Consider the following 10,506-nt stretch of genomic DNA (forward strand, 5'->3'; position numbering starts at 1 on the left):
CAAGTGCAGCTCAATACCCACGGCCCATCACGCTGTCCTTTGGGGGTGACGTGCTGCTGGCAGGGCTGTCCCTGGAGCCCAGACCTGTCCCTGGAGCCCAGACCTGGCATGAGGGGTGCTGGCCCCAGTGTGAGCTCTGCTGCACTGCCCTGGGGAAAGGGCAGCCAAAGAGGTAGCTGAAGCAGATTCAAATGCTGCCTAAAATTAGCATGTTCAGGATTTCAGAGAGGGCAACTGAACCACACTTAAAAAACCAGATATGCAATACATTACACTTTTTTCCCCCCTCCTAATTCTGCCTTAAAATAGGCTGACAAGCAAGATTCTGAATCATCATGGAGAAAAACCTTCATGGCTGGCCAGGTGAGCAGACAGATGAAATCACATTTTTGAAGCATACAGTTGCTCACTGAATTTCCGTGGATAATTGTAAATGCCCTGTAGTCTGCAGCAACTGGAGAGCCTGGACTGGTCTGCCTGCAGCAAACACACATCTATCAGGGGTTTAATTACCCTGCCTCTTGGATAGGTCTCTAGGGCTGAGCTTTGTGCTGCACAGCTGGTTTTGCTATGGGTACCTGAGCCAGAACCCTTTGAAGAAGGTGGGGATTTTATCACCAAGTTGCTTTTTGATTTGGGGTTCCAGTTAAAGAAAGAAGTGCTACCTCCTCTATTTCGGGGTGGGGGGGGGGGGGGGAAAGGGCATTGTAGCCATAAAATTAAATTCCATGAAGAATTTCAAGGATTATGTAGCAAATCCCGTAGAATGTCTGCGCTTTTTTTCCAAAGTAGAGTATTTCATTGATTAAATAATTACTGTGCTGAGCAAAGAACGTATTTCAGGGAATATATATTTATACTATGGTTAAACATGCCTGTACATGATATGTAAAAAGGGAAAGCCTCTCTCTTTCTCATTTGAATAGTACTGAAGTCAAAGGAAAGCATTCTTTCAACAAATGTTTGAAGTGGCTTTCTTCGACCCTGTGTTACTGAAAATTCAGTTAACATTTGTTACATTTTCCCCATTGCATTATAACCACAAATGCAATTTTTAATGCATACAATTGGGAATATTAATTTATCAATCAATAAAAGGTTCTCAGTCCCTAGTAAATGGAAATATCTGTTCAGCTGTAGTTTATGAAACTCACAAAAATGTCAAATGCTACAGAATATTGCTTTAAAAAGTGACAGTTTCTTTGTCATGAGAAGACTGAAAATATTAATAAAAACAGTTCCTGTGTAAGAAAAAGACAGTAATTTGTCCTGCTGCTTATCTTTTGCGTTATTTATCTGGTACCTCAAATTGCAAAGGGAGACATGTTTTTTGTTTACGAAGAAGGAGTATATTGAAGAAGGCCAAAAAAGGGAAAAATGCAGGTTTCTTCCTACCTAGTGCACTACTGAATCACAGCATCTGAGTCATATTCCCAGCATCATTTAGAATTAGATTCTTCTTAGTCTGCCAGTGGTTGTCATATGGGAGCAAGTGCGTTCATCTTTCTTTCCCCTTACTGTTTAAACAAAGACCCCCCCACTGCTTTCTTTTCTCCAAGCCTCATCCACAATCTAATAAACTATTCCACTGGAAGGAGAGAAATCCACCAAGGCAAGGGAACACAACTCATTTCCCCACAGAGGAATGTGAGGAAGGAAAAAATGCCATCACTGCACTAAACATGCCGAGATCCCAAACAGTCCTAATGCACAGTGCTGTTCTCCAACTCACTGGGTCTGGTGCAGGCACAGCTTTCTTATCATGCTGAGCAAGTCACTCATGAACCTGGTTTGGCCCTCTTTGACTGTCCTTGATCTCATCTCCTCTTCAGCAGAATCTTCTCAGGATGTGGGAAGTGCAGAATTCCAATTATTAGCAAATGCATTCATTCTGAAAACATTCTCATCAGCAATGAAGAGGTAAAACAGGTCAAGATGAATAATGTTTTTAATTTCTGTATGTTCTCTATCTGCAGATTTATCCTAATTATTTGTGAAGGAGGACAGAACTCTATGCTGGAAGATGATTAACCTCCTTGAAAAGCACTCAGCAACATATTTGTGATTTGTGTGGCATGTTAGTGATATAATTTCTATGAAATATGCATCCCAAAACTTGGACCACTTCATGCACAACTATTTTCAAAGAAGCACTACACTTGACTGCATTTTTTCTAGGCAAACAGCTGTTTTTCTGGTATTTTCAATCTTGTCATATTTATCTGTGAAAGTGATAAAGTTAAACTGCATAACACTTCGTGAAAAATTCAACAGCAATTTATCCTTAGCATATGCTTGTCATTTCTTTCAGTGAAAGTTTTTCCAGTATTTCTGGCTCCCTTGGACTAGCTCTTAAGATTTTTATCTCTGTATCTTTTTCCTGTACAAGAACTAAAAAGCTTTGGAAAAGAAAGGGTAAGAAGCTGAGATGACAAAATAGACACAATAATTCTGTAAAGAAAGAAGACCTTAATTTCTTACCAAATTCTTCTTCTCCATCCTGGTCATCTATTAAGCCTACTGAGACTCCCAAATCCATGCACTTCTTGCTATGTGCCTTTGACTTCATATGCTTTGTTAAATTTCCTTAAGAAAAAAAATTAAAAGAATTATCTGCTCTGTGAGTACACAAATGTCTACAAATAAACACTCCACGTGTCCATCTCTTCTTCAGGTACATTTATAACAACCGTATAATTTGATTTCACACTTGCTAGAACCTTGTCCCTCAGTGCAAGCTGTCAAGGGCTGTGACAGATTTACCACGCCAAATGCTACCAGCTCTCTGTCTACATTTCAGGAAGTTTTTTATTGAGATAAAATAGAAGAGGATGGAAATTCTAGATGATGATGCATTTGGTACATGTGTAAAAGATCCCTCCTTTGTTTATGGCAAGGTATAAAAAGGGGTGATTCAGCCTTCAAAGTCATGTTGACAGAAAACTAGCACGTGAAACTGAGGTTCGTATCTTGCAGCTCTTTCAGTATTTCACGAATTCTATTTTTAGTGCAAACATTTTCAATGCCAACTTAAGCAAACGTTAATTTTATTCAAAATCAGAGCATGGACACACTTGATCTGAATCTCAAAAGTGAATGTGTAGCTGAGAGGCCCCACAGGCTGCTCTCCCCTTCTCCTTTAAAAAGAAAATATGGTAAATATCACCAAGAAATGGCTAAGAGTGGCTCAGATCTGTAAATGATGATATTTATGAAATGCATGTTACTAGAAGTAACTGCCCACTTTATACTTAAGCTTCTCAAAAAATGTTTCTTTGAGGTATTTAAATAGGAGAAATTACAGTGTAATGGTGACTCTTCTTTGGAGTACTTTATTTCTGCTTTGAAATGAAGATGGTAACTCATCTCAAATGTTGAAATAATTCTTGTGAATATATTAACTCACAAATAGCAATTTTTCCAGTTTTGCACACTTCATGAAGCTGTCCTGTCATGAAGGGTGGCTTACCAAACATCAAACACCCAACTGTGTGACCTGACTCTGCCAGCACTAATGGCAAGAGCCATGCATGGCAAATGCAGAAGAGGATGTGAATACAAGTATCTGCTACCACTCTAACCAGGGAGAACTTTACAGGGGCAGAACTTAATTACTCAAACTTGGCCAGCCCCCCTCCTCTGCAAAAACCATAATCAGAATTTACTGGGTTTGCACTCCAGCATTTAATTGTAAAGGCAATATGATGACCCAGCCTGTCAGGATGCAGTGATGAGTTTTGACACATCTGAAGCTTATTCATCCCACTTTGTGCAGCACTGGGTTATCTTGGAAGTTTTCCACCCAACTGCTGAGTAGTCTCGAACCCACTAAAAACACAAATGTTCCTGAGGTTACAGCTGGGGGGGGGGGGGATTATTGCTAAATGATGTTCAAAGCCAAGGAAAATGTTACTGCTTAGAATTTTTTTCCTGAAAGTATTTTCACTGTGAACTTCTCCTGTCTATTTCACTTGAGTCCTGGATGTACCATGGTTTAATATACTGCTGGCTTAAACTAGGATGCATTTAAGTATCTAAAGGTATAAACAGGCTTTAAAAAGTAGAAGTCCAACTCTGGGTCTTAGAAAGTCAAGTGGAAAGTGAACCTTTGTCCTTCAAGGGTAAAAAAAAAAGAATTTCAATATAGTAATTTATTAGAGGCCAATTTCTTTCCTAGAGCAATTGGTTGAGTGCCAGTATGAGTACAATATATGTCCATCTCCTACCTCCAAATGACACTGTAAGTGACTTAAAATTCTGTGTCCCATCTCTATCTAGGATGAGCAGCTAACCACCTCACTTGTCTTCACCTAACTTTCATAATACTCCCATGATTTCCCTCTTCCACTCCAATTTTTCACCCACTGTGGCATGCCAGACAGTTCATTCATATGAAGATGTGATTATCTGAATAAATATACAGAAGACAAAGGAAAAGCAGGAAATAAGAAATTACAAGTATTTGAAGCACTAGACAATAGAACTCCACAGAGAGGCAACCTCTTTAACTCACAAACAGCCAATTGTGAGAAAAAAAGAATTCTACTTTAGAGTAGAAAGAAAAAGAGGGAAAAACATTCCCTGTGAAGTGGCCTTACCTTTAGTTTTGAAGGAAAAGTTGCAGTAATTGCAGTGGTAAGGACGGACATCGGTATGTGTGCGAATGTGCTTCTTCAGCATGCTGGGCTTCTTGCAACGTATTCCACATTCCTCACAGATATACTTCCCTCTCCCTCTCCCTCTCACATACACATAGTCTTCATTTGACTTGTACCTAGTAACAGCACCATAAGAGCAAGGCAATCAGTCATAATGGGGAAATGATTCCAGCTAGAAACCCTCATCTACCAGAATTTTTAAAATAACACATTACATGAAAAACAACGACTGACAGAACCAATCACGTTCTTTTTCTGCTCACTCCTGCATGTATTTGTAAAATTCATATCTATATTTTTCACTAGATAGTCATAGAGTGGTTTAGGAATAGCAGCTCATCTTTTTTAATAAAGGTACTGTTGATACTAAGCATTTAAAGAATTCAAATTTCCTCTTTGCAACATAGGAACATACTTTTTAAAGGTGTCAGTTCTTGGAAGCAGGTTTGAGCATCAGGAGGAAGCTTTAAAAGAGCATCTTTGAGGTTCTGCCTTGGATGCAGAAAAGGAACAACATTAGTTATGATGAGGGAAAGCTTTAAAATTCCCTATCAATGTCCTCTGGACTCAGCCTATGGGGACTGTCTCTAGATGGAAAAAGTCATCCACATTCAATTACACCCTTCGTATTTCCACTCAAGGATGCCAAAGGTTGTGCTTAGCTTTTGTGGCCTGGTCCCTGCAATGTCTGGATCTGAGCACAGACACAGCAGTGTTTTACCTGAGCAGCTGGTAATGGCTTAACTGCTGGCCTAGACTAGATTCAAACTGGGAACCAGTAACCAAAGCCCTACAGCTGACCACCAATTACAGGAATAATCAAATATGCACTATTTGTGCTACAAAATTTTACAGGTGTCACTGGCACTTCTCTATTAAAAAATCTGTTTTATAAGATGTTGTACATTGTGCAACACTGTGGCTAAAGCAACTGTTATTCATATCAGGCTACAGATTTAAAGTACCACGGTGCAGGGAGGAGGGCTCTCAGTAAATATTTCCATGGCACTTTTCAAATCAGGGTTCTCCAGCCTGTGTATGCCACAGCAAGCTGCCAGACAGACACTGCTGCTTAGGCCCTGGACTATATCCTCTCCAGCTACAGTTATACAACCTTGCTGCAGATACGTATTATTTATCATGTAAGAGAAACATAGGAACAGAATTTACATCTCTGGCTGTATTTAGCTGCCTTTAGCACTGAGTAATGCTCGTTCCTTGGAAAAAAAATGAATTGCACTGCCTACTATTCTTTATTTTATTACCCCTTCTCATAACTGTCATGGCTCCATGCTACTGATGACTTTCCATTTTTCTTGGAAACATAAACCAACATCCACAGACCACAATATGGGAACTGTTGTTTAAAATAAATCAATCAGGAAGCAACATCTCTGCAAAGTCTAGAATCTAGGAAAAAATATCTTCCCAATGATATCTAGAATACAAAGTACAATACTTGCCCTCCATCAAATATTTTAACTCTTCTTGGTATAGTTTTGATAAAGGAGTTTTCTTTATCGTGCTCAGTGCTTGATTCAGAGTTTTCCTTATTGCTGAATTCAGTTGGAGTCAATTTTTTCCTATTTAACGCTCGCTGAAAGAAAATGAGATATGCTTATCATTAAAATTAGTGGTTTTCATACGCTATTCAAACATTCAAGTTACGGTGAATAAAAGCATCATAAAAGCCACAATTCTAATAACCGATTTTTAAAACTGTTAAGATACATGAAGCAAAAAATACCTTTTGCTAAACTTCTCCTCTACTATGCATTGCCTGTTTGCAGACTGCTAAATCTATACAGAGATGATGGCCCTGTAGGAAACCAGGAACGCTTTGAGCCTGCAGTAGGACATGCCATTTTCCTTGTTCTGGGAAGGGGAAGGTGATGCTTTTTAGCTCACAAATAGCCTTCAGAGAAAGGCTGTGTACAATCAGACCGAAGTGCTTCCTGAACAGCAGCAGCTGGACCAGCCTGCCTGCTGACCCAAGACACAGCAATGCCTCATGGCTGGCAGGAGCTGCCTTCCCATGGTACAGGAGAGAGGAGAAGGGTGGGAAGGAGGGGTACCTAGAGAGGTTATTAACAGGTAACATTTCTGAGTGCTAATATTTTTCAGGAACTGCAGACGTTTTGCTCTGGAGACTTGACTATTCCCAGTTTTGTGAGGTTATTAACAGGGGTTCCAGAACTATTCCAAAGCAAGACTCCACACTTAAATTCCTACTGCCAGACCAAATGACAAGAAAAAGCATACAATTGTCTAACAGAACAAGATTATATTTCTTCATTTTCTCTGATTATTAGTCAAGGAACTTTTTTTTGTTTGTTTTAAGGAGGATGAGTTCCCCCAACATTTGCCAATTAAAATCTACTCCTTCCAAGTCTAGGATATCTATAAAATGGGCAACAATGAAGGAATGATCCAATTAGCCAGCAATTATTACTGCTATATTTATAAACTGCTCTACCCACGTAGCTGGCATGTTTACCTCATTTGCTCATATTGATAAGTGAATAAAATGATGAGAGAAAAAAGAAGCCTGGCCTTATGTTTTTCCCTCATTATAAAATTTAATGCTGTAAGCTTGTGAATTCTTGGCAAGAGGAGTGACTTCACTGGCTGGCTTAAAATGACTGATCAGTTATGCTGGGTGTTACATACATTGAAGGGTGACATCATTCTGGCACCCAGTCCTTGCCCATTGTCCTTCATGCAGCCTCAGACACCGCCTTCATTTCTAATTCCCACATGATAAGGAGTTAACAGAGATCAGAGGAAAAGCATCTTCCTGTTCAATTGAAATCCCCAGGAACCTGCACATGCACGAGCACTACCCCAACCCGTACGCCCTCATACAGCCCTCTGGATTGATTCGGGCTGCATTTTCAAATGCCTGAGCACTTCTACCAAAGCACACACGACAACTCTGCCTGTGTGTAGGAAGAAAGAAATTTCACCCTGCATTTTTTAACAGCAGTCATACAAGGTGAAAAGAGATGATGTTCTGGATGAGAAATATCAGAAGTGAAGCCTGCTCCAATAATCGCAACTGAGCTATTCTGCAGTTTCTCTACACTACCTGGCACATGAACTGCTTTTGTTTCCACTGCAAACAAAGAATAACAAGGTGACATTTGTAGTTTAACAGGAAGAGAGCTGTGAAAAATACAGAATACACACAATAAACCAAAACCACATAAATATTTCCAGCAGCTGAAATAATGCAATCTTTAAGTGCCTGATCTTTCAATCCTATATACTAATTATTTTTTTCCAGATTTAATTTTCAGTAGTGAAAAGACAAAGGAAAAAGAAAGATTTCAGAAGTATTAGACCCACATTGTTATCCAAACTATGATGAAACTGTTATAATAAGTTGTATATTCACAAAAGCACTCAGAATGCAAAAACTACCACAAAACCAAATACCTCTGATGCTCCCACTACCCTTTTTGTTTTTAAAAACATGTGTTTATGTACAGACGTAAGACAGCCCAACTTATTAGGACTTAAAATTATTTACCTCCTCTGCTGTACTTTAGTTTACTGGTTATTTGCTACTTTAGGAAATTGTTTCAGTGCCTTGGACATGCAAAATGCTGATATCAGAGTAACAGAAACACTGAGTTTCTGTCACAGAAATCTACAAAAATGCTCACTGATAATAAAAAAAACCAGTCTGTTTAGCTTTTTCTAAAAATTTTCAAATTGATGATGAAGATGACTTGGGCCCTCTGTACATTTTAAAGAGTAGCTGGTCTCTAAGGAGCACAGGTTTTTTGTGTGGAAACCCTTTAATGTACCTCACCTGAAATCCCCCCAAGCCCCACATGAACTGGTGGAAAGGGCAGAAAAACAGCAGTGCTGTAAAATGTTCCTCTCTATGATTACTTCTGCCTTCCATTTCTAACACAGTCTTGTCTCTCTACTCCCATAGAGACAAGGACCATGATTCATTTCTACTTTATTCATTTTGCTCCAATTTAACTCCACTGTCCTCAATTACTGGTATAAAATGGAGAAAAAATTGCTGTTAGGGCTGCCCAGAGACCAGAGTTCAATAGATACTTCTGGTATTTTACAACATCCTTTGGAAAAAAAACATGCTTGCAGCCTGACTCATCAAAGTTATAAATTTCAGATTAGAATATTCATTAAACATTTTTCCCACTGGCACACAGCCACTTGGGAAAAATGTTTTTAATATCTTTAAACTTTTACTAGTTTACACATAAAAATCTTCTGCATTTAACTACTTTCCAGTGGTGAGCTGGACTGTTGTGGCACATCATCCAAGAAAGGAAAGCTTTCCACAGTTAGGAGAAACTTTCCATTCTTCAGCCTATCCTTGCTCAAAAACCATCACCCTGGAATATTGCACAAACGACTGATTCACTTCAGGGAGAAGAGCCAAGATCAATGTGGAGGCTTGAGAAAGAATTCCTGATATAACACCAGTGAATTCAAGCGAGGAAAACTGGTGAAAATAATAATAAATGGAATAAAATAAAAAGAGCAGGGAGATAAAATAAGCCTTTTCCATGCAGGTGAAACCTCCTGTTACATTTTAACATGCTGCACTCATTCCAGGAGCTTCTTTCACAATAGCATTTTGTGGTTTGTTTTCTGAATCACTGGAACGTGGCAACTTCACCTATTGCCTCTGAGCAGTGAATTGTGAAGAGCAAACAAAGTCCCAGGGTTCCTTTTTGTTTGCATTTTGTTCACGTGTATCTTCCTTTCCCATGGCACCTATTGTTGAAAGAACTGCCTATTTTTGTGACAGTGATTAGTAGCGGTTATGCAGCAGCACGAGGTGTCAGTAAACATGGTTTAGTTCTGGGGGCAAACCCAGAACAGTTCAGCAAGTTGCTTTATCTTGGTGAGAAGATCAGCAGTTACAGCCCCATGAGCAGAATACACCAAATTACTCTGGAAAGGGCTACAGCTGTGAGAGAAGGTGAGACATACAGTACTGCAATTTTATTATTATTTGTAAATTGGATTGTAGTAGCACTTAAAGCTCTCTGTCAGGTCAGGGTTAAAATGTGCAAACCACTTGAGCAAACACAACCCCCAAGACCTGCAATCTAAACCAAGATTCCCCAAGGAACTCAGGACCCTGCCAAGCTTCTAAGCAGGAAATCAACCACATTTTTTTTAAGAATTATTTGCTATTTTCTTTGTTGGCTTTGTTTGTGCTGGGTTTTTTGGTTGTTTTTTTCTTAATGGAATATTAATTTCCAAAATGATCTCCAATGTTTTCCATCCTCAGTCTCCAACAAAAAAAACCCGGTGGAATTACTGGGCCTGAGCAGAGGAATTTCAGTTTTTGGGGTTTTTTTAAGCATGGCTCCTGTGAGGAAGTTTCCAAGTTGGCATCAGCTACTCCATTACCAGGTCTAACTGGAGACTGCTAATACAGAGGTATATTGTAACAGCAGCAGCAGCATCATTCTGGAAAGCAGCTGAAATCCTGCTGCCTAAATCATTAGAAGGGAAAGCAGACAAACTCTGGAAGTATTAGATAGAAATTCCTATCAGGTCTTTGAAATTTTTAACTTCTGCCATGGTACACCTTGCTTATACAATGAGGTGCCAATTAAACTTTAATTGGTTCTTTTTTGCTGCACTTTCTTCCTTAGTAATGGCTCTGAGCAAAGCCTGTAAATCAGCTCAAGCAGAGCTTAAGAACTCTTCATTTCCATCATGCTCATGTGCTTCATTCAAAACTTCAGCAAGAAAGACTGAAGAAAGATTAGTAACTGTGTTTCTTTTGTGGCAGAAGCACTGTAAATGTACCTGACAGCTGCCTATTACAGAATTTAAGCACTCCTGG

At 39.3% G+C, this 10,506-nt stretch overlaps 1 protein-coding gene across 10 annotated transcripts in view; it reads right to left on the reverse strand.

Annotated features, from left to right (window-relative positions):
- The window catches only part of HIVEP1 (HIVEP zinc finger 1), a 129,014-nt gene that overhangs the window by 20,641 nt on the left and 97,867 nt on the right, over nt 1-10,506 (reverse strand). For all 10 annotated transcript variants that reach the window (XM_069008100.1, XM_069008092.1, XM_069008096.1 and 7 more), the window contains 3 exons: nt 6,122-6,255; nt 4,599-4,774; nt 2,482-2,586 (listed from right to left, as the gene is read on the reverse strand). In XM_069008100.1, the coding sequence (XP_068864201.1) occupies nt 2,482-2,586; nt 4,599-4,774; nt 6,122-6,255 (415 nt within the window). The remainder of the gene's footprint in view (nt 1-2,481; nt 2,587-4,598; nt 4,775-6,121; nt 6,256-10,506) is intronic.

This window comes from Aphelocoma coerulescens, chromosome 2, assembly GCF_041296385.1.
Source record: "Aphelocoma coerulescens isolate FSJ_1873_10779 chromosome 2, UR_Acoe_1.0, whole genome shotgun sequence".
In the NCBI taxonomy this organism is placed as follows: domain Eukaryota; kingdom Metazoa; phylum Chordata; class Aves; order Passeriformes; family Corvidae; genus Aphelocoma; species Aphelocoma coerulescens.